General features: G+C 44.3%; 2 protein-coding genes across 8 annotated transcripts; one reads left to right on the top strand and one right to left on the bottom strand.

Moving 5' to 3' along the window:
* Positions 1-199: 199 nt before the first annotated feature.
* LIMS2 (LIM zinc finger domain containing 2) lies at positions 200-25,637 on the bottom strand. Of its 7 annotated transcripts, XM_010716614.4 has the most exons (11): positions 23,555-23,667; positions 19,201-19,360; positions 18,378-18,444; positions 17,747-17,867; positions 7,447-7,596; positions 6,482-6,632; positions 5,658-5,750; positions 4,790-4,838; positions 4,533-4,608; positions 3,575-3,726; positions 200-2,453 (listed from the first exon to the last, which is right to left on the bottom strand). In XM_010716614.4, the coding sequence occupies exons 1-10, from the start codon at positions 23,641-23,643 to the stop codon at positions 3,579-3,581; spliced, it is 1,104 nt and encodes a 367-aa protein (XP_010714916.2). In that variant the 5' UTR covers positions 23,644-23,667; the 3' UTR covers positions 200-2,453; positions 3,575-3,578. The 7 variants fall into 7 exon arrangements, 6 of the variants coding, with proteins under 6 accessions (XP_010714916.2, XP_085089010.1, XP_085089012.1 ...); XR_014885462.1 differs by lacking the exon at positions 4,533-4,608 and having other exon boundaries at positions 23,555-23,668; XM_085232884.1 differs by lacking the exon at positions 23,555-23,667 and adding an exon at positions 25,474-25,637 and having other exon boundaries at positions 200-3,726.
* GPR17 (G protein-coupled receptor 17) lies at positions 9,535-17,303 on the top strand. The gene is made up of 2 exons (XM_010716617.4): positions 9,535-10,139; positions 14,462-17,303. The coding sequence occupies exon 2, from the start codon at positions 14,496-14,498 to the stop codon at positions 15,528-15,530; it is 1,035 nt and encodes a 344-aa protein (XP_010714919.1). The 5' UTR covers positions 9,535-10,139; positions 14,462-14,495; the 3' UTR covers positions 15,531-17,303.
* Positions 25,638-25,852: the final 215 nt, after the last annotated feature.

The raw sequence follows: 25,852 nt of genomic DNA, 5'->3' as shown, positions 1-25,852 counted from the left end.
TAGCCTCTGCACATCTTCATCAACCAACACAACAGAAGCAACACAACCAAAACAGGAATTCAAGACAGCAGTTGATCAGACCTGGGCAGTCCTCAGAGTTCCTCAGAATGTGTAATGCCCCATTGCTCAGCAATGCAAATGTAAGTTTTCTATATACAAATTCTTTTCACTTTTTTTTGGTGTGCAAAGACTTAAAATGTAACAGTACAATTAACTTTATTACAGGAATATAAACAGATACAATATTACAATACTTCAATCCACAGTCACATGTTAGGTTAGACAGCACCAGCAATGTGTGATAAAAAGAGCTCTGCACTGTGCAGAGCCCACACCTATCATCAAAGCCTGAACCATGACTAATTGCTGCTAATTCTTTTATCCAACTTATCCTGTCCTCAGCACTTAATAGTGCTTTACAGACTACTGCAACTGCACTTATTAGCTCTGTGCAATCTGTTCCTTCACCACCTGATCACATGTCAGTCACATCATCTGATACAAAGCTCACATCTAGGAACTCTCTGTCCAGGAGGTTGAATGTTTGCTAACACTGCACAGATTGGTGTAAAAATAAAGGCCAGGATGCAAACCTAAGAGAGCAGGTTATAAAGAAAGACAGCAGGTGATTAACGTGCCCTTTTCATACAAATAAGCTTCACATATTGTGGTTTCTAAAAGCATAAATATTTTCAAGTGTAATCAGTGAATATTAGTGATTGTAAGTCAGTATGTATAAATAGGAATGTAAACTAGAAATGCATGTAATTACATGAGCTTTTAGTTAGTGTAGACTTCTGAGCCAAATTCAACCTTGATATAAATCTCTGCTCTCCAGAGGTTTGATACTTAGGATGAATTTGGCCATTTATCTGCTTACAGCAATGGAAAAAAAGCAGGCAGCTTATTTCTGACCAAGACCTTGGCTTCATGAGAGGCACTAAGGGCAATTCTGAAGTCTGCATTATCTTCTACTCAAGGCTTTTTAGAAGCGGACCCAAAGAGGTAGAGGGAAGATGCATCTGTTTAAACTACTTCTAATGACCTTTTTCTCCTTCAATTCCATTGCTTCACCAAAGGTACATGAGTAACATTCACCACTATCCATCTGTACATTGTAGGCTAAGAAAAATAGGTATGAAAATTTAGTAATTTAAGAGCTGCTAAGAGATCACCACTCCCAGTTCTTTACAGAGAACAGGGACTATGATGATTTTTTCACTCCACTTCTTTTGGGCAATGCTCTGAGTATGAGGACAGAATGCAAACTGAACACCTTAACAAAGAGAATGATACCAACTGCTCTTGGAATACTGAAGCCTACTAGGTCTACTTGATTTCTAGCATGAGACAAAGTGCAAGCACAGACAAAATCTCTATTTGCAGTAATAAATAATTCCATCTGCTTCTATATGTCTGAATTGTCCATTGCTGAACTTGAGAGTGGCCACAGAAAGAGTATTTCCTATTGCCTGCTAGCTACATACTCCTTGTTTTCATTAGTAGGTACACAGCTTGGTGTTCCCCAGCATCTTCCCAGAAGCTGCTGTACACAGCTGTTCAGACTTGGCATTAGGTGTGGTTTGTGACTAAGATGACAGGAACAGACCTGCATGCCTTATGCTGAGATCAAGCTGCATAACATATCTAAATCAGATGTTTTTGTGCTTCATTCTGTGAACCAGCCAAAGAATAGGAAAAATCTTTGCAGTGCCCACATCCTACTGCACTAAAAGACATGCTGTTACTTGGGTCCTTAACTAAAAGACCACCTACGGGTTAGTGAGAGAACAGGGACAAGGCACACGTTCTCCTAAAGCAGTGACAAAAGCCACAATTAGTGTAAGCCACAGTGCATACGGGTCAGAAGGCAATGGGAGAGTTCTACCAGCTGATTAAAGCCCACCCCCTCATCACTGTTGGGGTGGATAAGGACTATCCCAGTTAAAATCGTTTGGAAACTTATGACAATAATAAAGCAGAGCAGCTGGAGGAAAATCGAATCAGAAAAGCCAGTATCTAAGGGATGGTCTTGTGCATGGGACTCTTATCTGCACAATTAACCATGACTTCCCACTGCTGCAGTTCCATGGGCAGTGGCTGCACAGCAAGCACATGAGCAGCTATCAGTGCTTTACCTTGTGCAGATCCATTTGGAGCAGAGCACAGTGGCAGTGAGGTCAATTTTAAGGTAGATTACCCAATCCAGTTGTTTCTCACACATGCAAGAAGTGAGGAACCTTTAACTTCTTGCTAACAGGGTGCTGCCTCAGGCCCAACTGCTGTATTCACTTCATCTGCTGAATTATACACTTTCTGGTAGACTTAAATCCCACATGGGACAGCAGTCCTCCAGTGCCTTCAATCCTGTCCATCTCACAAAAAGGGCAGATACAGCCTCCAACTATTCATGGAAAGGCATCTCAGTCTGCTCAGATTAGTTCAGATCACCCCTAAAGAAACAGTAAGAATGATCAAAACCAATATATTTTTGGCACCTTGGGTTGTACGAGAAAAACTGCATCAGTGAGAAGAAAAACTACAGAGCAGAAGGAAGTCTGCAAACAAAACTATATATTCAAAGGTATAGATTCAGGTCTGAGGTCCTCTGTTTAAGTACACATTCAGGTCTTAAGAAGAAAGATGTTGGGTGGCTCTTATTTGGGTGAATGTTATGAAAAACATTCACTGATTTTTCTTTGTAAGATAGCATTGGTGATCAACTACAAATAACAGAAATCTCTTGATGTAATTAAGCTTTGTGGAGGGTGACCTCAGAGTGTATTCTCACCTTTCAAACAAAGCGAGAAGGATTGGATTTGAAGCTGAATCAAATAAACTAACACTGTATTATCAACTGGGTTTCATAAAACATCTAGAAGTGTCAGCTCTGTCCGAGGATAGGATGTGCTTTGTGCTGACCACCAGAATCTCTTGTATCCATGATGGATAGAGGACAGATTGAGAAATTATAGCATCAGTTTCTAACAAAGTTTATCCTCTTCCACAGCCAGCACCTCCCTAAAGGGAGCCCAACCATCCAGAAGAGGCTGACGTAGCCTTGGCAACTGCAATCTCCTTATTGCTGAACAGAGAAACAGCAAAGTAAACTTCTTCAGCGGTCCTAACATTGGTTCTGAGTCAGACAAGTAGGCAATGAAGGTGTTGCAACTATTGGCTTCTGAGCTTATCCAGTAAACTCGAACCAAAAAAGAGCAAACAACATGTTTCTTCCACCCCTACACTCAATTAGTGTTTCTAAATTCATTAGACTATAGAGGAATGGAGAGAGAAGTACAGTTCAACTAAGGAAAGAAAGAAAGAAAGATGCTGTACAGTTTAAAAATAAGATGTTAGCAAGTTAATAACCAGCCTGTAAACTGCTTTTTCTGCAAGTGTTAATAGGCAGTTGCTTGAGAAAAAGAGAGAGTCAAGATGCAGGCCACGTTATCAGAAGCAGGGCAAGGTACCACTCTTCTTTGGTTTCACTTGTTCTTAGTAATTCTCTTTTGATCAACAGCTGCTGTGAGCAGCACCTTATGACTGCAAGAGCGCAGTCAACAGATGGACAGACCTGTTTAAGCAGAATTTAAATCCAGGGCTTTGGGGTGTGCCTTCTTGGATGCCAGCTCTGACAGCTTCTTCAGGCGTTTCTTCAGCTCCAGTGGGAATTTCTCATAGCACTTCTTGCATACAGGCTTCATGTCAAACTCCACAAACTTATTCCTTTAACACAAACCATAGTGGGCTATTAAAGCAGTATTTGCAAGTTATATGTCTGATTAAATCAAGCCTGTGTGCAATTAGAAATGCAATTGCTTGCTTTCTACTACATGTGTAAAATGCCTCACTTCCATGATAATGAAAATATAAAAATCAGATTTTAATCAGGGAACTGGGGCTTTTAGTACTGCTAGCTTAGTTAGAAGCAAGACTTTGCCATACATTTGTATATAACAGCCTAGGATAATAATGTTGTTATCTTAGAATGGAAATTGCTGGGCTTTCATGTGCTTTCACATACCAGGCCTTTAGGGCCAACCCAACAAAGCAGGATAAGGATTTGAACCATTTGAACCTGAGAAAGGAAAACGTAGGACTGCCTTGTTTTCTGTTCCTCTTCTACATATTTGAAACTATTTTGAAAGAAAATGTTATGCTACTCTAAGTAATTGCAAGCACTGCCAGCAAGGGGTGCATCCACACTAAGGAGCAATGGAAGCTGCAGGAATTTCACTATAGGCAGTTATTCAGAGTTTAAAACCTTCCTTTTGTACAGCTGTCCTCTGACCCAGCCTCCTCAGAAAAGAAATTCTTCCTTTGTGAACAGGAGGAAAATAAGATAGAGAAAATGTTGGGTCCCAGCTCTCTGTTAGTTGTGAAATCAGCACTCCTGCAGAGAGATGGCACTGCAAATCACTGCATCAGCAAAATGTTGCCCCTCAGGGCAGCTGGCTCACAGTACTCCCAAGCTGATACTCTGCCTCAGGGGCAAATGTTTAATATGACCCAGAGCATAAACACTGACTTACTTCAGTGTGAGCTTGATGTTGCAGGTGGAGCAGGAGAAGCAGTTCACACACCAAGCCTTGTTAAGAGCTGATACCACTGCAAAAGCACAAAATAAAAGGAAACTGCCAGATTATCTGAATTCGGATTTGTATCCAAATTCAAATGAGGCCAGATGTGAAAAAGAAACACTGGTGCCTTGCAACTGTGAGCCTGCAACAGCTGCACTAACAAACGGAACAGGGACAGTGACCCAAAATGAGAAGAGAACAAATCTTACCATCTCCCTCTATCACGTGGCTGCAGTTGTAGCAAACATCTCCAAAGAGCTGCACAGTGAAAGAAGTAAGAACAGGAACTCGTGTTACTGACTGCTCACACTCCCCAAATCACACAGCTGGTGTGAACGTTCAATCCTAACAGTTAATGAATTCCCAGATATTGCAGTTGCCCCCAAATGTACCAATTTAAATCTTCTGAATAACTTCTCATACGCTTGCCAATGGCCCATTTTCATTTGGATCTCATACCACTAAATACTACAAGGCCTTTGTTGTTGTTGTCATACACTCTTCCACTGTTGTATGGTCTTAAAATCTTGTCCATGGGGCAATTTGACTATGACAGGATCAGTAAAGTGTATTCTCTAAAGACAGATATCTCCTGATGCTACAATGAAAGCAACAAAACAAAACCTAGAGCTATTTTCAAATAGCAACACTTCTTATGAGAGAGAGACTAATTTATCTGACAGAAGAAAACACCAAACTCATAGCTGTTCACTATCATCATATAGAAAAAACACATTTGCTTTGACTTGTGAAACACGCTTTTCTTTACGGTTTAAGCAGCGTAACATTTATCTTAGGCCTACAGAAACCAGTAAGTAACCAAATGTCCACACGAATTACAGGAATTTTTATTGCTGCCCACGGTCATTGTTTTCAATCTCAAAGGATAATCAAAAATTCATCTCCTTGAGACATTTCTAGTATGTTCTCAGCATTACTTTTCACATCTACCAAGAAAACCTACTTTTCCAATTAAATCCCATTGATCTCTTAATACTGTGGTGCCTCTACAAATTGAGACTACGAAAGCATCTGGCAGTCAGAGCAAGCACCTACAGCACAGATGGTAGAATTTACCTGGTTATAATGAGTTTCACAGTAAGCCAGTCCTTTTTTCTCATAGTGGCGGTGCCCCAGGAATGGCTTCTCACATTTGGCACAAACAAAATGCTGCAAAAGAAAGAAGACACTCAGTGACAAGCAGTGTGACTTTTCCATCACCAGGGAAAAACTTGCTTGGGTGCTACGCTGGCTGCAAATCATGGCTCGATACAAGAGACTTAATGCCTTAATAAAACTTAGATAGGAAAATCCTTGAGAGTGAAAGATGAAATGTTTAGGATATTACAATAACTCATTAAGAATTACATTAATGATAAAGAGAGCACTTGCTGGAAGGGTAATTGTGTTGTGTCGATGCTGAGAAGACTTGTGGAATATTGCCTTCCTTATCTCAGAGAAGAGAAACAGGAATATAAAATGTGGTTAGTATGAATGCAGCTCAGCCCTAGGAGGTTTACATCACTAAATCCATAAATCACTATAAAGCTTTAGAGCATGCTCTGACAACTTAGCTGAAAGTAACAGAAAAATTGAGCTGAAAAGGCTTAGAAGGCAAGAACTGAACTGGTTCTGCCTACTTCACAAATTCTAACAGTTACAAACCTTTTAATCAGGAGTGGAAAGAATATATCTACCCTAGTAAGTAATTATTTCAATTTATTAGTAAGTAAATGCCATTATGTGAACTACATTCCACAAGAACCTTGACAGTGCAGTCCTGACAAACCTGCAGTACTCATTCACTCACTCAAAAGGAAGTCAATCTGAAACATAAGCAATTAGTTTTCTGTCTTCCAAAACAGCTCCTGAAGGAGGTTTCAGATTTGGGAAGGCCTCACCTCAACATGCCATTGCTTTCCCAGCGCATTGACCACTCTGCCCTCAATGGGCCTGCGGCAGGCTCCACAGATGGGGATTCCCATCTTGTCATGGCAGGGCAGGCAGTACAGCTCTCCCTTCAGCTCCCGGGCCTCAGCAGTCAACTCCTTCCTGAAAACACAAACGTGTCCCTGAAGTAAGAACACCCAGTGAAGCTCCTTAACGTCAGAGGTGAAATCTTGGAAGACTGAACTTGAAAGTTAACCTATTTTGGCAACATTCATGCTATAAACACTGCCATTAAACTAAGCTAGTGAAATGCAGTTGTTATATACTATTTTTTCTATAATTGCTTTCTCATTTTGTCATCATGTCTCAGGCACACACTCTGGCAAAAATATATGGTGTACTTACATGCAATTACACAGTGTCATACTATCTTTGAATGAGATAGCTCAGGTAAAGGACTATTCCTGAGTGGTCAGCAGCAACACTTCACCTTATTTCTCAGTGCTGTTACCCACGCTGTGCTCCAGTTACACGGCCTCTCTTGAGAATAACTGAGGTCAGACAGGTACAGCACGGCTACAGACAGCACCACAACTCCACAAGTCATCCTTTTTTTTCCCCCTTTATCCACAAATGCAAAGTGAAATTATTTTAAATAGTCTGGCACCAGCAATCTTTGGACAGCACCTTTACTGCAATGTGCACACAGCCTCTGACTTAAGTTCTCACAAGTAACTATTACTGTTTTCAGTACAAAAAGGTCTCATTCAAATCCAGCAGAGAAGAACAGCGAACAGCAAAATAAAACTGCAGTTCTTCTAGGTTTTCCCAATATCTTTCTATTTTTCATCAAAGAATTCCTTTTTTTTTTTTTAACAAAGTGAAGGCAGCAAGGTTTAGGCCTTGGAAAGGACTGCATTGTTGACTGAACTTTTCCTTCTCCTTTGTTGTCAGGGTTTAGAATACCAGAACGTACCCACAGTGGGTGCAATTGAAGTGATCTGGATGGTAGGAATCATTCCGGAACATCAGTGGCTGCTCATCAATTATCAGATGGCACTTCTGACAGATGTACTTGCCCAGTCCCTTAGCTTTCTCACGGTTATGGCACGGCCTGCACAGGTGCCTGGTTGAACAAAGAAAAGAAAGAAAAACATGATGAAATTCTTTCTCCTAAAAAAATGTACACTGTGAGATCAAGGTGTACTTGATGTAATCTTCTGAGTCAGACTAAACATTATTTAGTTTAATATCCTGTCTTTAACACCAGTTGCACAGAAAAGAGTATACAGAATAGCTACCAAGTTATATTTCCTGGAATCCTTCTCCAACATTCCCTGATTTATGCTTATATTTATATCACAGGCAGAGTGATAGGACAAGGGGGAACAGTTTTAGACTAAGAAGGAGAGATCTAGGCTAGATGTTAGGAGGAAATTCTTTATTCGGAGGGCAGTGAGGTCTTGGCACTGCTGCCCAGAGAAGCTGTGGATGCCCCATCCTTGGAGGTGTTCAAGGCCAGGTTGGATGGGCAACCTGGTATAGTGGGAAGTGTCCATGAACCTGGCAGGGATTGGGACTGGATGGGCTTTAAGAGCCCTTCAACACAAGTCACTCTGTGATTCCATGATGTACCACATTATAGACATATTCCATGTCTACCATCACCTGTCACTCTTTCAGGTAACCTTTCCAGTTCTTCTAGGTCCAATCCTCTCCGAAAGGTGGGCATGGAAAGACAGCAACACCCTGTTTGTACCATGAAGCAGCAAAACTACTTCTGACAAGTTCTCCGTGATACCAGGCAAAGTATTCTTGGGAATACCGTCACACACAAGAAAACAGCTGCCTCACCCAGCTGCTGATGAGGGTCTCTGGCACCAGTGCTCCCATTTGCCAGCCATACCCCTTCCTCAGGTGCTAAATCACCAGTTCAGGCCCAGACATGACAGTTCCCCTACACACCTTCTCTCCTTTAATAACTATGGCAGAGGCATTACAGGAGTGGGAGCTGGGAGGAAGCAGAGCAGAGAGAATTAAGAACAATTAAACCAAAGAATGTTGCTTGAATGGGATTCCTTAATCTTCAGTAGCTAATAGATAAACAAGAACCTCTTGAATCCTAGCCCCTCTGTCTCCTAACTCCTTTTAGTCCTCAGTTAAGGCGAACAAAGAACTGTGTGATTTTATGTGGCAAATACAACTGTGTTTCTATCACTTGTTCTAGAACAAATTACAAGCACAGCCCTCAGCAGGCAGAGAAGCCAAATTTCTGGTAGCAAAGCCTGGGCAAGAGCATAAAAGAGACTTCTATAGAGGCTGCAGGAATCCACCAGTTTTATCCCGGTATCCAGAAGCTCTGAGGAGAAACTGTTCAGTTTAATTCCCTCTTATGGAGCCCTCTAGCAGCAAGAAAAGCATTTATGGCAAAGCAAAACTGACAGAGGATTCACTTCTGCAGGTTTATCTGACACACAACAGAATCCCACTTGATTCCTTTCACTGTATTGCTGTGTGAAACTTGCTGAGATCTACAGGTCATTCTCAACAGACAGGAGACGAAAGGAAAAGTTCAAATGGATTTATGGCTGCGGCAGCGGACTCATCACCCCTTCCAAAATTCTGGTAGGATGAATCACCCTTAGATCTGTAAAATGGGGATGAGGATTCAACACAGATGTTGTTGTGAGACCTCAAAACATTTCTGACCCTCAGTTGGCAGGCGCCTGTCCAAGTGCTAAGTATCATCATTATTCTCTCCAAATCTGAGTCCTCCCATCATCAAGAGTCTCTCTCCAGGGCTGGAACTACTGTCTGCCCAGACGGAATCCAGAAAAAGTAGACAGGACCCCATTATAAGGAAACATGCAGCTGTGCTCATTTCAGCATAAAGGCATCGATTTTATTCGGCACTGTCAAATGGAGAGTAATTATATGGGGCAGGACAGAGGGACCCCGAAGCAAGTGTCCTGAAAGAGACCCCTCTCATTCAGCTGAATAAGATGCCTTCAGCCATTTGCACTGATAAACCATTATCAACCCCTCCCCATTCACAGGCCCTCTCTGCCGTCCCATAGACCCTCCTCTATTGCAAGCAAAGGGAAGTGTTGGACAGGCTGAGCTGTTGCCATAGCAGCCGCCCCTCTCCCTCTCCGCACTCCCACCATTATGGAATTATCCCATTCTGAACTGTCCTGTTGTGCCTATTAATACCAGACTTCCCCCAAACAATGCTACACTCCACCCTCCTAAAATAATCAGGGGACTCCAAGAGGGCTGTGTGAAAGGCTGGGAGTTCAGCAGCGGCCTTCAGTGAGCACCACGAACACTGGAATATTCATACAGCACATTCATATCTGCAACAGCAGCAGCAAGCCCCATGCCAAGGGTTCAGCTGGGATGAAGAATGCTCTTCAGTGCAGGGGTGTCCTCTCCCTGCTCCGTTGTGTGCCTGAGCTGATAAGGCACTATCAGAGCCAGAAGGACGCTATATAGAGGGGCACCCCTCTGCACCTTCAGCAGCCCTGCAAACGTGTTCTCTTTTTGGATCAGCTCCCTGGTTTCGCCGTAGCTGCTTCGTTTTGGTTTGCTGCCATCAGCAGAAGGAGTTCCCCGAGATCTTCCCTAAAAGGAACCAACTCTCCACCCATAGGACCGCGCTGTGAAGAGGTAAGAGACAAATTTCTCTAGCAGGGTAGCAAAGGAGCTTTCCTAGCGCTGTGAGTTTTAGCTGTTGTCAGCGAGGTGCAAAGATGCGCAAACTGGGATCATGAACATAACAGAAATGTCTGAGACTAAGAAAAAGGAGCACATTTTGAAGATCAAAACACCAAACTTTTCACTCTTCAGTCCTTAACGTCCATCCTTTTGGCCAGGAAAGCTGACTGCTGTGTGTCCATTGCTCTGACACCGCTCTGATGCTTATAGGAAACCAGTGCTTGAGCTGAGGGGTGGGAGGCTCAGCAGGAGAGATTGTCAGGAGAACGGCATCAGCTAGAGGTGGGCTACTTCTAAGGCAGAACACTTACACAGAAAAACTGGAGACAAGATGCTACAACCAGAAATACAACCCCCCAAAGTAGCATATTCCCAAACCAAAATTCTTCCAGATGAGCAAGAAGTCATTTCCCGAAATCCATCACAAATTTCAACATACACTTTGAATTTATCTGCAGTAAGCATCGTAACAAAGCCTTCAAATTAGCCAGGTAACGAATTTATGATGAGTTATTTTTTCTGTTTATTCATTTTTGCATTATTAGTAAGTATAACTGATAGTGTAACCTGCACCGACAGCCCAGGGATTGTTCTCTGTTTGTTTCTGAGCAGAACAGAAACAGGGACATAAAACACGGGCAGTGTGCATGCATTCCTAATGAGTGCTGACATCCCCCTTCCAGCTCAGCCCCGGGGGGTGGATAATGGCTCCCTCCACAACAGCACTCTGCTCAGCAATACGTACATCAAGAAATATTCATACGGCACCAGGAGAGCAGTCCAAGAGGAAATTATTGGGCAGTGAGACAGACTCCCAAATAAGTTTTCTGTTTGTGGAGTGAAAGCCTCTTGTGCTATACTATATACATCAGCTCAAACTACACATTCTAGGACATTTCGGAAAGTTTCAAGTTTGTTCTCAACATAAATACAGGTGAGTACAAAAGTTTTATTGGATTTACGAGTGTCCTTTTTTGCAAGCTAACAAACCAGAAAGAAAGAAAAAGCCTAAAAAGTAAATCAGTTATTTACACTGATAGAGACATGCAGAATAAAAGTGCAAAGGGCTTTCCACAATCTACAACTACAAAAGCCATTATTTTTGTAAAGTTGCAGCTTTCTGTCAAAAACATCTCTGCTCCAGACATAACCTCAACAAGTAACCCTAGCAAAACAGCAGCTTTTCCTCTGACCTACTTTAGTGCTGCATGCTGTCAATAAACAGAACTGTAAAGAAATACAAAAATTGATTAAAGTTCCCTGTGAGGCACTGGCACAGGTTGCCCAGTGATGTGGTGGATGCTCCATCCATGGAGACTTTCAAGGCCAGGCTGATCAGGCCCTGGGCAACCTGATCCAGCTGTGGTGTCCCTGTGCAGGGCAGGGTAGTTGGACTACGTGGCCTTTAAAGGTCTCTTCCAGCTCTGAGGGTCTGTGATTCTCTATTCATTTGGTCTCTGACCAGGCAATGAATGATGTCTTCCTTCCCCTTCCTCCAACAAGTAAATAAGGTAAGAGCAGATCTCACATGAAGGCAATCACTTGAACAAGACACAACTTATTGATTTTATCATCTGCTCTAAGGGTCCCCTTCTTGTCACTCACATTTGAGCTTACAGACAGACACACGTTCTCCCTTCTCCTCCACCCCACAGCACCTCGCAGTGAAAATATGTCCTGGCAGAGTCAGTGCTGACATCACTGAGGACAAAACTGCTGACTGAAATGACTAGTCCACATCTAGCATGGGCACACAGCTGGGTCTGAATTCCAAACATCCTCCATAGGAAATCAGCTCAGTGTATCAGCTGCTAACTCTCAAGCATCTGGCTTGTAAGCAGGGCTTACTGCTTTGCTTCCTGAAGTTAAATCACTGTCATCAAGGGAAGAGACATCCCTGTCTGCTACCCTCCCTTTAGCCTTCTCAGCTGGCCCAGTCCTGTACCTACTGCTTTTTCAGTGGTGTAACCACATAAAGATGAGCACTTACCACCAGACCAACTAACTCATCACTGACAGGTGTGTGAACATACAAAGACCATTACATTTTTGCAGATAAAATAAAAACTAAACAAAGATGATAGGCACCACTGTAAACTAACAGCCCATAGAAAGGCATGGTCTCAGTGTATATCTTCACTGCTGCGCAATAGAAAAATACGTAGTTAAACCAATTCCATCCAGGGAAGACAAGTCTTTGAGCATTCATCACTGGAAACTCCAAACTCTTGGCTTCAAAAAGATTTGTAGGCTTTATCTTATATGGGACTAATAAAGACCAGAACCCAAACTTGTGTGCTCTCCAGCAACCCCAGGAAATTCACACAGAAAATGCAACTGCGAGTTTTCTTTTTGTTCATGAAAGCAACAGGAACTGCACAGTAAAAAGATAACACATGTATTTATAGAGAATGAAATGCCCCTTGGAAAAAAGGACAGTCTAGATGCACTTTTGGTAATGCCATCTACTAAAGTGTTGTTCTCTCTAGCTGGCAGCAAACAGTGATTACCCACACACCCAAACTTAGTCTTTCTTGTGCCACAGACACACATTGTGTTTGGGGAGTGCATAGAGTGAGAAGGCCCCTCTGTGGCCACACAAAGAAATTCCTGTTTCCAAATGTGATTTGTTCTCCTTTCTGCTGACTCTGGTCTCTCCAGCCATGCAGTAAGCAGAAGTGGCCCAGCATGTTCATTCTTCACCTACTGCAGTTTCCTGTCCACCTGAAAGTGACAACAGCTGACAAAGATGGGAATGACCTTGGAGTTTCATTTACAAGTTTCCAATATACTGGTCTGCAATTAATCAGACATTTCAGTGAATATACTCAAATTTTAAGTTCTGTTGGAAGTTGGATGCCTTGCTTCATGCCTTGGACCATCTGCCTACTGATCTCAGCATGCAGTGTAATTTCTGCCCGAGACTCACAATGCTGTGTAACAGTGTCAGCCTCTACCTTAAAATTTCAATCTCGGTAGAGGAAAATGGAGCAGACCGATCTTAAAACATTCAAATGGGTAAAGAATGTGTCAAAGAAACAAGAGATGCCTCCTTGTTTCCCCAGGCAAAGCAAACAGACAGAAAAGCCAAACGGAAATTCTTCTTGCCTCTTGCTATCATTATTTCACTGTTTTTTTCCAAATGCTTTTCAAACACAGTTGTATTTGATGCTGCCTCAGTGACCTGAGGGTACTGAGACAGGAACACAGGGTACACAGAAACAAGAAGCTACAGTTTTCAGCCTCCTTAGCTGCTTATTCTTTAAATATGTATTGAATGTTGTGCTGTAATCATCAATTAGTACAACTAATGGAGGTACTGCTGTGGATACTGCAACACCTCTGAGGAATCCAAGAAACAGAGACAGCACTGGAAGCTCAGACTGTCTGCATTTCCCTACCACTGACCCTCACAGATGAGGAGTGCATACAAAGGCAGGGGTGAGCACCCACAAAATGTAGTCAACTTGTGGTTGATGCTATTCAGTACCCTGCAGAGGCTGCCAAAGCTAAGCACAGTCTTACTACGCTGCAACTTGGAAAAGCCCCTGGATAAGCTACAGGGGGAGAGTTATACTGGGAGTAGATGCAGGGAAGGACAGTGTTTTGGCAACAGAAGACAGCAAGGGTATTTCTAGCAATATTTTCTGAGTCAATGTATTGCTTTTCTGCTATTCAAATGAGATGCTGCTACCTATCTGAAAGGTTTCCCCCAATATTGGTACTGTATGTGTTTGCCATAAATGCAGGACATCAGAATAAAAGAATTCTCAAAAGATTTTCAGGAATCTTGCTTTAAAAAAAAAAAAAAATTAACAACACCTGACCTGCTTTCTATTGCTCCAACAAACAAGAATGTAGTGGGCACCTTACAGTAAGTTCAGAAAGCCTCTTCAGTCCTAAACCAGTCTTTCAAATTAAACACAACAAATAACATCTAGCTAGACATACAGAACCTGCTTCCACTTTTCCATTTGCCTGATAAATGAGCATATGACTATTACTCAACTAAGCCCAGCACAAGCTGGAGACAAACTCGTAACTAGCTAGTGTCTCTTTAATAGTGGTTCCTTCAGTGGGAATTAATGGGCTGGACAGCTGAGCAGAGTTTTAATGTACATGTTTAAAGTCAGACTGACACATCCTATTAAATATCAGTATTAGCAAGCACAAGACCTCACTGATTTCCATGTGTGTTTTCTCCAAAAAACAGGTTTTTTTTTTTTTTTTTTTTTTTTTTTTTAAACTATAACATGCTGTCTCAACTCTTTCAGGTTTTTCTTTTATGCTTCAAAACCGTGGTGAGAAATGAAAGGCCCAGCATATCCCTCAAGTCTGTTCTTCAATTGCTCAAATCAGTCAAACTTCCCTTTGGAAACTTCAGAGCAATGTGGCAAAGAGACACACCTTGAGAACGTACTTTTTGCCACCTTCTACTTCCTAGACTTCATCCTGGCTTTTATTGGCAACTCCCTGGCTCTTTGGCTCTTCATTCGGGACCAGAAGTCCAGCACACCCGCCAACATTTTCCTGATGCATCTTGCTGTGGCTGACCTCTCATTCGTGCTGGTCCTCCCCACCCGGCTGGTGTACCATTTTTCTGGTAACCACTGGCCATTTGGTGAGATCCCATGCAGACTCACGGGTTTCCTTTTTTACCTCAACATGTATGCCAGTATCTACTTCCTCATGTGCATCAGCGTCGACCGGTTCCTGGCCATCGTGCACCCCGTGAAGTCCATCAAGCTCCGCAGGCCCCTTTATGCCCATCTGGCATGTGCCTTCCTGTGGCTTATAGTTGGGGTTGCGATGGCACCCCTGCTGCTCAGCGTGCAGACTGTGGAAATGAACAACACAACCATCTGCCTGCAGCTCTACAGAGAAAAGGCGTCACGTCACGCTCTTGTGTCCTTAGCGGTTGCCTTCACCTTCCCATTTGTTACTACGGTGACTTGCTACTTACTGATCATCAGAAGCCTGAAGAGTGGGAACAGAGTTGAGAAACACCTGAAGGAAAAAGCTATCAAAATGATCATCATGGTCCTGATGATCTTTCTGGTTTGTTTTGTACCTTATCACGTCAATCGCTACATTTATATCCTCCATTACAACGGGACCAAGGCTTCCTGCGAGACGCAGCGCCTGCTAGCACTCAATAACCGCATCACTTCCTGCCTCACCAGCCTGAATGGGGCCTTCGACCCGGTCATGTATTTTTTTGTAGCTGAGAAATTCCGTGATGCTTTGTGCAACCTGTTCTGTGGTAAGAGGACGGTGATGATACCGCAGACGTGTGAGGGGAAGACGAACGAAAGCTCGCTGAGTGCGAAATCTGAGCTGTGAACGTGACTCCTGCCACTGCTTCCATGTGAAAAGGCTGCGCCGCCAAAATCAGAGGAGTGCAGATATGCAGAAAGACAGCATAAAACCACGGCCGGGCTCACTCCTGCAGAGGGAAGTTCTGTCATTTCCCTGGAACTGAAATTAACAGGAACCCCTCTGATTACGTGCTCTTGTCTTACTGAAACTGCAAGCACAAGTACAGCCACACTGACTGCCAAGATGTGAAACTGAGGGCTGAGCACTTAAGAACAACTAAGGGAACACGGGCTATTAAACAGACAGCTTCTTTTTGCAAAATAATTTAATTCACAAAGCATTCAGTAATGGCTTTTCCTATGCACAGTGCATTAGCGTACTTTAAAATGTCATAATGCACCAACACTAGAGATCCATTCCTCACAAGGACTGTACATTCTGTTCAAGTTGCATGCTCAGTGTTTATACACCGTAGGCAGAAAACTGGCACTAAGCCATAGCAGAATACATAAATAAACAAAAAAGCAAAATGCTGTAACATATCCAACCAGGAATGCAATTAAGAGAGAACTGACCATTTTTTAACTGCTTCCAAGTGCTAAGAGCAGGAGATGAGCTCGAAGCTTCAGAAAGAGGCCAGACAATGTTTACTACACTGCCTCTGTTACGTAGTTCCCTGCCAAACATCAGACATCCTGATAGTGCTTCAACTAAAGAAGGTCTGCTTAGGAATACAGCATTCATCTTTACTACATACCGAATCAAAAAAACTATGAACCTCTGTCTTAAAAATTGGTAAAGGTGGACAAAAGCCAGCAGAAGAAGAAATCATAGCATCATTTAGGATGGAAAAGACCTTCAAGATCAGTCCAATCACTCACCTGACCTACCAAGTGCCATCACTCCAACCAAGTCCTCTGGTGCCACATCTACACATCTCTTAATCACCTCCAGGGTATTTATTTTACTGATGTTCCCTTTGCCCAGAAGAAATTCTCATCATTAAGGTGTTTTACAACTATTTCATTTTGGCAGTTTACCTAGCCAGACTATTTATTTGCTACAGATAAAGCAGGGATTATCTTAACTATCCTTCCTGATACAAATTATATCCAGTGGAACACACCTGGGAATGAGAGGCAGACCTAGCAAGATCAGGTACAGTGAGAAAATGGAAAATGAACACAACAGTTTCCAACAGCATTTGCTAGCAGAAAGCTTCTGTGCAAAAGAGGTAAATGTTATAGAAAACCACACGACAGGTGAAATAAATGTGGAACGTACAGACACACAGGCACACACATTCCTTTCCTATACTTTCCATTTAAAATTTGGCCCACATATTATGAAATCAAACATTCTTTTTCATGCTTGAATTGTTTCAATCCTAGCTGCTTTCCTAAAAAGACCCAGGAATACTCTTAGGTGCTGTGACAACAGCACAGATTCTAACAAGCTAAGGTGTCACAAGTCAAATTTATTATGCCCAGCTCAAAAAACTAAGACAAAAGTTGTGTGCAGGACAGAACAGAAAAGGGAGTGGAGGAATCTCCCTGCTGGACAGGGTACAAACATGTAACTTACCTTCCTCACCCTTCAGGTACTGAAAATGTAAACCCCAGGAAACTACTAAGCTTTGCTCAAGATATGAAAGCCTGAAATTAACTATGAATTGTATAGCATTATGTACTAATGTCAAATGGGTTTATTTTCTTATGATATCCTTTTGTAGAAGTTTCAAGTTTTTAGTTTCTTACTTCTTAATTAAATGCATTAATCTACCTTATGACTTGATTTTGTATTTCTTTATATAAAACGAATGGTTTTTGAAGAGTTGGGAAATCTTATGCTGAATATGTTTTGGTGTAATCCTCACATTGTTCTCTTAGCCTTTTGCTATGTTTTGAATTGCTTCAGAATCGTTTATCAGAAATTACCTGATAAACAGCCTACTCAGCATCACACAATCCCTCTTCTCACCTGCTATCTGGAATCCCTTTCTTTTCAGTATCCTTCCACTAGCTACTAACATTTGAGTTTCTGCTTTCTACACATTCCATTGAACAAAGAACACTGTTCTTCCTTTAATTCCCCATCCCACAACAGGCTACTCCTTAAAGCTTCCTCTGTACCTCTACAAGCTTCACCTCCCGATAGATGACCAATGGAGCATGCTCAACATCTCACTCTCATATCAACAACATACTGACAAAATTTCCAGAGCTCCTGCTCCATTTTACCTGCCAGCATTCTTCACAAAACCCAGGTCAGCAAGTGCCACGTCACAGAGCTCACAACGGAAACATTCTGGGTGCCAGTTATTGTTCATTGCCTTGATAACACGCCCAATGATGAACTCACCTACAAAAGGAAAGCAACACCTTGAGATCCATGCAGAAAACAGTTTTATCAATCATCTACAGCCCTTAATAATTCTGCCCTTTAATCTCCCAAGAACTACTACTTTACAACTTTGGTGAAAAAAAAACCAAACCCTCTTCCCACCACCAGGATGCCCCAAATCACTGCTGATTACATCTTTTGTTTCCCTCCAGATTTCCTGCTCCTTAAAATGACCCCAGATTCAGCCCAGGGCTAGACAGCATTCAGTGGTGGCAGTAACAGCCTGGTCTAGTGTTAGATATGGAGGTTGGTGGTTCTGTTTGTGGCAGGGGGTAGGAGCCTGATGATCCTTGAGGTCCCTTCCAACCCAAGCCATTCTATGATTCTATGAACCTGTGGTGTTTCAATGGATGTCTATGCTACAGGGCCAACCCTGCTAAAAGAAGGGCTGCTTGCCCCTAACAGTGTAGCTCACTGTGGGAACTACATAGCTGGATGAGGCTGTACAAATGTATTTGTACATCTTACCACATTCCCCGCAGCAAGGAGCAAACAGCATCTGAAAGTCATGCTCACAGTATTTCCGACCTTCAAACTGAAAAGAGAGAACGAGCCATCATGAATAACTGAATGGTGATCAGTTCTTACAGTTTAGCATTTTCCACTTGAAAAAATGAGTTGGACAAGACCAGAAAAGGTTTTTAGTTCTAGTCTCCCTTCTCTCCTGTTTTTAAGCTCCCAGAGATTTTCTCAAAGCAACATCCAAATACAGCTTCAGCCTCATAGTGAATTTGCTTTGCAAATAATTAAATCAATAGCAAAGCTCCTACAAGACAACAAAAATCCTGGGGTGCCCAGAGTTTCTTTCCCTATAATTTATTTTTTTAACTTGTGTATTTAGAATTATTCCTCCTACAGAGGACTAAAAAACTAAGAATGCAGCATGTTTAAAATAATGTATTATTCAAAAGCAATGCTTGCACACAACCTGTGAAAAGATTTAAACTTGTTTTGTATGGGTTTGCCAACTTCAGTTGGCAAAGTCTGGTACAAAATACCTAAAAATAAAGGCGAACTATCACTTAAGCCTAATGAAATATTAAGATATATTTGTGTTATCTTTTCTGAAACGCCTCTTACCCAAAAAGCAAACACAGTTTAGTTGATGAACAGAAGTAGGTAAGAGGAAGAAAAAAAGGAAAAAAGAAACCAAGCTGCAAGACCCTCTTAAAGCTTAGAAATTAAATATGCAAGAAAGATGGGAATTCATATTTCTGTCATAATTTTCACCTAATTCTTTGCCTTTTAACAAAGATATTTCTTTTCTCTCATACACAGCGTGCAACCTCACCTCGTAAAAAAGTCCATCTGGGAACTGGCGAAAACACTGAGCACAGACAAAGCAGTTCTCATGGTAGAGCTCCCCATTGCTGTTCACAATCCTCTCCGCGGGATCAAATCGAGTCTGGCAGCGTTCACACACTGCATTCGCGAGAGCATCAGACATATTACTGGAACAAAGACAAGAGTGAGAACATAAGCAAATCAGGAATACACTCACGCCATCCAAGCTTCTCCAACATCTATGAACACAAAATTTCCAGTGCTTTCAACTCCCTTTTACACACGCACACACCCCACCAATGACTGAGGCAATTCAGCACTGACATCAGTTGGAAATAATGCTCCTGCAACTCAAGTGGGTAGGCAGCAGCACAGCGGCAGAACTAAGTCATGTAGCAGACCTCTCTGTCACACACTTTTGGCTGCTTCGCCGGTTTTCCACCCCATTATGTCATCCTGCTAAAGCCCCTATCAAATCCCCACCGTTCAAAATAAAGCAGTAGTTCTGAGAGCAGCAAACCCAATTAATCCCTACTTCTCAGGATTTCTGGTCTCAGGATGTGCACTCCTAGGATTTCCCAACGTATAAGCATTGATCTTCCACCACAGCCTCCCCCTGACCACGGGAACCAATGGGGCTTTCCCCCATCTACCCGGTAGCTGATGTGCACAAGACACCTTGGGATATAATTACATACAAAGCCTGTGCCTTCCTGACAAATTAGCTGAAACTGCTGAAGAGTTGAAAAGGTACAAAACGAAAGAAGCCATCTTGCCTGGCTTGGCTTCACTTCCTCAGAAAGCGAGGCTGAAATAAACCCACAGAGTCACACTCACAAATCACTCAAAGGGCTGTTTCCCCTTTTTCTCCTAAAATGGGAGTTAACCTAACTGCTTCCATAACATTTCCACACTTGTCATCATGTAATCTAAGTTCCCCATATGGTAATAGAATGCAGTTTTAAAATCCTGTATGTCACGTCCAAACAGGGAGGGAAAAACCACAATGAGGAAAGAGTCTCAGCTTCTTGTGATGCATCCACTCAATTGACCATAGAATCACAGAACGGTTTGGGTTGGAAGGGACCTTTCAGATCACCTGGTTCCAACCCCTGCTGTAGGCAGGGACACCTCCCATAGCCCAGGCTGCTCACAGCCCCATCCAGCCTGGCCTGGAGTGCTCCCAGGGAGGGAGCATCCACAGCCTCACTGGGCAACCTGTTCCAGTGTCTCACCACCCTCACAGGACAGAATTCCTTCCTAATACTTCGTCTAAATCTACCTCTTCCAGTTTAAAGCCATTTCCCTTCATCCTGTCACTACCTGCCCTTATAAAAAGTCCCTCCCCAACTCCCCCGTTCAGGTCCTGGAAGGCCACTAAAAGGTCCACCTGCAGCTTTCTCCTCTCCAGGCTGAAAAGCCCCAGCTCTCTCAGTCTGTCTTTATAGGGGAGGTGCTCCAGCCCTCTGATCATCTTCATGGCCCATTTCTGGACCTGCTCCAACAGCTCAGTGTCACACACAGCCCCCTGAGCAGCAAGCTGCTGTACCACACAGCACAAGGACAGCCTCCAGCATGGAACGTTTCTGGCACTCTGTGCTCACCAGTTCTTTTGCAATGAAGTAAGACACAAAATCCTCCTCTGTTTTAACAATAAGTCGGTGACACAAAGACAGGAAAGGCCACGGGGACATGACCAGCTCAACATCCTGGTGCAAACCCAACAGAACACACTGTGACAACACCCAACAGCACAACTTCCAGCAGAATGATCACAGAATCCTTAGAATTGGAAGGGACATCAAAAGGCCATCTAGTCCTACTCCCCTGCAATGAACAGGGAAACCACAGCTCCACCAGGTGCTCAGAGCCCCATCAGTGCTGAACAAGGAGTTGCTTTAATGTAGAGATAACCAAAACCCTACAGACATTACAGCAAAGAAACCTGAAGGCAGCATTTCAAGGTACAAGAGCACGGGGCATCATCCAAACCTCAGAAGACAGAACAAACCTACACTAAGGAATCCTAGAAAGGAGCTTTCCACTCTTGCTGACCTGCCAATAGACTCACGTATGCAGAAGACATCTCAATGCAATAACATTTATGTAGTCATTCAGAATATGCACAGACCCACATACATTGGGTAGTTTAAAGTCAAACCCAGAGAAAGCCATCACCATTTGGCTATGTCATAGACCTCAGGATAGAAATCAGAGCAGCCAAGGAGAGGGGCTGCTTCCCATCCTTGTGGCATGGTTGAGCTTTAAGCCCTTACTGCTGATTAAAATATCAAGTGATTTTACCAAACCTGCCACAAAATGCTGGAGAAAAAAGAAAGCGTTCCCATTTCCCAAACATGTGACCTGTTATGCATTCAATAAGGCTAAGAGCACAATTTAATCTGCAGCATTTTCCTTCTCCTCACATTATATTTCCATTCTGCAACCTGGGCTACAGGGAGACGTCCCTGTCTGTAGCAGGGGGTTGGAACCAGGTGATCTTAAAGGTCCCTTCCAACCCAAGCCATTTAGCATTTTATGATTCCAGTTCACTCCCTGTTGAAATATTTTTTAGCTGGCTGGCTGTGAGCTGAGTAGCATTGTGGCATTTCTTCCTGAGTACCCAAATTCTCAATAAAAATCTACACTTCTTCCTTGTGATTTACTGCCAAAGAGGCAAGCAAAACGAAGAACAACACAGAAAAGCAACTTACGGTCACAACGTGGGGACAAACCTTACAGCTTCTCGCCTCTCCTTGGCCTACCAGCCACAACCCTCTGCTATTTGCAGAGGACAGAGGTTTGCTCAGCCCAGGGCAGCACCATGAAGCAGTGTCTGTGTTTAACAGGTCGCATCTGCAAGGCAGCAACACCACCCCTCTATTATCAGGCATGCAGCACTTTGCCCGTAACGTGCACCTGATAAATGGCTTCCAATGCACACGGTCTGCGTTCCTCTTCTTCATTTCCACTATCTCCAAGGAGCCTGTGGTGATGGTTGTTTACCAGCACTGCTAAAACTGACTGCTTCCAACTGTGTTCATCAGTTACCACCAGCAGTGCTGCTTTGGATTGCCACCACATGCACAATGAAGGGCAGCCTTCCCGAGAGCTGCTAACGTGTTCAAACCCACAGAAGTAGGTTTAAATAATTATCACCATCATCATCAAGGCTTCAAAAATACACGTTGGTACAAAACAGAAAAAGAAGAAAAAAAAATGAAACCTGATTGCAAATCAAGGAAACAAACAACACTGCACCCTCACCTTCTTTTGGAAGGCTCTGACAGCTATAACAAAACAAAGAGCTGAACACAAATCACACATTGCAAAGGTGAGAGGACTACGAGTATCGATCTCCTCTCCCTTCCCATCATCACTCTGCGCTGCTTTCCTGCTGAAGAGCTGTGTTTCTTTGCTCCTTCAGTGCTGACTTCTCTGTCACCAGTCCCTTCTGTACTCCTGCACAGCCCCATCTCCCCTCAATGGCATTCACACTCCTTCCCCTGTCCTCCCACCACCCTTCCATTACACTCATACCCACAACAACGTGCCAGAAAAACTGAAAATTTAGCCACTAAGCAGTGGCTGTAGGCTTAAGCAGAAAGCACTGGGATAAACAAGGCTTTACGGAGGGATGCAGGGCTCACACTGAGCAGCCGAACCAATTGCACCACATCTAGGTCTGAGACAAGACTGAAATTCACAGCTCCTGGCTGCCACAAGGACAGCTCTGCTGCACACTCACTGCTCTCGCCACCACGCAGACCTCAGAGCTGAGATGCAATTACTTAACTGAGCTGATTTCTGCTAATTGCTCCCCTGTCCAAAGTTAACCAATGAAAACTGTAACGACAATAATAATTTTAATTAGAAACACAGGAAAAGAAACCCTCAAGCCAAGCCCTGTAGCTGCCTGGGCAGAGCGGAGCAGCTCTGCCTGCCAGGTGAGCGATCCCATGCAGCAGCCATGCCAGGAGTTCCAGTTTCTGACAGACAAACGCTAAAATCAAGAAGCCTGATACTCACAGTACCAACAGGTTACTGAGCCTCAGTGCTTTGAATGACTGCATTTTACTATTCCTCTGTCCCCACGGCACCGAAGCACTCCAGCACTAACCAGAGCTGAGCTGCTGCTGGCTCTGAACAACCTAGCTTCCACACGGAAAGGTTCTCCACTGCTTCTTTCCTGCTATTGTTAAAAACCGAAAGCTTCCCCACCAGGAAAGTCCTCTCCTTCGTAATCTGCTTGGAAATAGAACCAGGCTTCATCCTGTCTTGCTGAGCACAGACAGTTCCTGCCCTGACGCAGAGAACACCCATCACCCCCAGTTGTGCCCCCAAGCCCCCCACACACCTACCCTTGGGCCCTGCTGGCCGTGCCTGCCCGGCCCTGCCGCCGCCAGTACAGCCCTGAGGCTGCCGGGCCCTGCAGGCGCAGGCCAGCCATGGCACCCCATGGCAGAGCAGGGAGGTGGTCAGGGAGCCCTGGCACGGACATCTAGTGAGTCACCTTCCTGAGGGGAGTTCCCTTGGCGTTCCAGGAGAGCTCCAGCAGGATGCAGGCAGTTGTGCTCCAGCAGGATGCAGGCAGTTGTGCTCCAGCACTGTTCCTCATACTTTGCCTGCCATTCTGCTGCAGCCCTGAAGAGAAGCTCTCTCTCCTGCATCCCACTGCTAATTAATCACCTGCTGAAGGCAGCACACTTGGAGGTCATAGCAGCAATTAGTGCTCTGCCAGACTTGATGATGGAGCCGTGTTAAGTCCCAAGTCTTCACATAATCAATCCATTCCCCTGAAGGAGACTCTCAGATCAAAGCAACAGAACACTGTTGACCCGGTCTCACAAAGCATCTCGCCCAGCTCTCAGGTGGACAGGTGCCCCACAGCTGCTGCACCCCACAGCACTGCTTTCCACATGAGTGAGGCACACACCGGGGCACCGAGCACAGCACTGCCTGCAGAGCAGCAGCTTGGGGCAGGCAGCACTGCACAGCCCCACTGGGAGCTAAGCAGGGCCCATGCAACACTGAAAAGAATTAAAGTATTGAGAATAGAGAAGGCAGTGTTTAAGAGAACAAAAGGAGTGGAGAGCGACGGATGCAGCTGAGTCAGTGTTGTCTGATCAGCATCACCATGAAAACCACTTTGTGTTTTATTATCATTTCCTTATTATTCTCTTATAAATAATTTAAAAAGGAGTTTTGTAGCATCATAGTGAAATATATTCCATTGGTAAGCTGTAGGAGGAAATAAGCAAGAGAAGCAACAATTTCACAAGTATTAGGCGAGTGTTAACTAGCAGAGATCCTCCATGTCCACTAAGCAGAAGGCGGCTGACTGGGACCCAGAACAGGCACAGAGGGGAACATCATCAACCAGAACTCAGTAACCCGCAATCTCCAATTCAACCTGCACTTTGTTGTCCTTCAGGCCCCCGACCTCCAAACCAATCTGCAGTTCTTCAGGCTGCATTTCACTGAATTACAGAATGGCCTAGGTTGAAAAGGACCACAATGCTCATCCAGTTCCAACCCCCTGCTATGTGCAGGATCCCCAACCAACAGCCCAGGCTGCCCAGAGCCACATCCAGCCTGGCCTTGAATGCCTGCAGGGATGGGGCATCCACAGCCTCCTTGGGCAACCTGTTCCAGTGCCTCACCACCCTCTGAGTGAAAAACTTCCTCCTAATATCCAACCTAAACCTCCCCTGTCTCAGTTTAAAACCATTCCCCCTTGTCCTATCACTATCCACCCCATAAACAGCCGTTCCCTTCCTGTTTATACACTTACTTCAAGTACTGGAAGGCCGCAATGAGGTCTCCCCGCAGCCTCCTGTTCTCCAAGCATTTGTACTTAACTCACCTCTGCTTTACAGAGCAGAGAAATAAAGGGAGCGGTAAAGAATGAAAATGAAGATGAAACAGAAGAATAAAAATATCCTTCAAGTTGCGTGGTTTTGCTGACCTTTTAAATTTTAGAGTGACAAAACGCCTTTAATGCACTATGACATCACCTTTTACCCTTAATATAACACAAACCATCGAAGCACTGCAGCACCTCCCATCAGCAGGATGGGCAAGGCTCTCCTCCCTCCAGCATCTCAGCTTTTACCCTCCCGGCCGCTTCACTGCTTTATGTATTTATACTAATTTCTAAAGGCAATCTAATGCAGGACGGGCACTTTTTATCTTTACGTTTTGTTCTTGTCCAAGCTGAGGAGCCGCCCTCCCGGCCCTCCCCACACGGGGTGCGGCCCCGCAGGACTCCCGCCCTTACCTGCCCGTCATGGCGGCGCGCTGCGGGGCTGCGGGACGGGACGGGACGGGACGGGCGGCTCCGCGCGGCGCTCCGGCAGCGCCAGGCACGGCACGGCACAGCGCGGGGCCCCCGGGCGTGGGCGGGAGCCGCAGCCCCCGGTGACTCAGGGCAGCCCCCCCTGTGCCCCGCGCATACTTTTCCTATAAAGGGAAAGAAGCGGCGAGGAACGCGGCGGCGGAACCCGGCCCGCCCCTTGCCCTGACCCCAGCCCCACGGCAGCGGCGTAAGGGGCTGAAGGCGGAGCTTCGTGCCGGCGTCGCCTTCCTCTGCCTGGCGGGGAGAGCGAAAGCTGCTCCGAAAGTAATGCCTCCTACGTTACGGCCCGCTGCCGGGATGT

This window comes from Meleagris gallopavo, chromosome 11 (assembly GCF_905368555.1).
Source record: "Meleagris gallopavo chromosome 11, MGAL_WU_HG_1.1, whole genome shotgun sequence".
NCBI classification, from domain to species: domain Eukaryota; kingdom Metazoa; phylum Chordata; class Aves; order Galliformes; family Phasianidae; genus Meleagris; species Meleagris gallopavo.
Note: the sequence above shows the minus strand (reverse complement) of the source record. Positions and strands in the feature narration are given on the sequence as shown.

What these genes read in the sequence shown, in the direction of transcription:
- GPR17 (XM_010716617.4), top strand. Translation starts at nt 14,496, where the DNA reads ATGAAAGGCCCAGCATATCCCTCAAGTCTGTTCTTCAATTGCTCAAAT.
- LIMS2 (XM_010716614.4), bottom strand. Translation starts at nt 23,643, where the DNA reads ATGGCTGGCCTGCGCCTGCAGGGCCCGGCAGCCTCAGGGCTGTACTGG. An exon ending in GAAAGCAATGGCATGTTGAG is followed by an intron (nt 5,751 to 6,481) that starts GTGAGGCCTTCC and finishes TTTCTTTTGCAG; the next exon opens with CATTTTGTTTGTGCCAAATG. An exon ending in CCACGTGATAGAGGGAGATG is followed by an intron (nt 4,609 to 4,789) that starts GTAAGATTTGTT and finishes GTGCTTTTGCAG; the next exon opens with TGGTATCAGCTCTTAACAAG.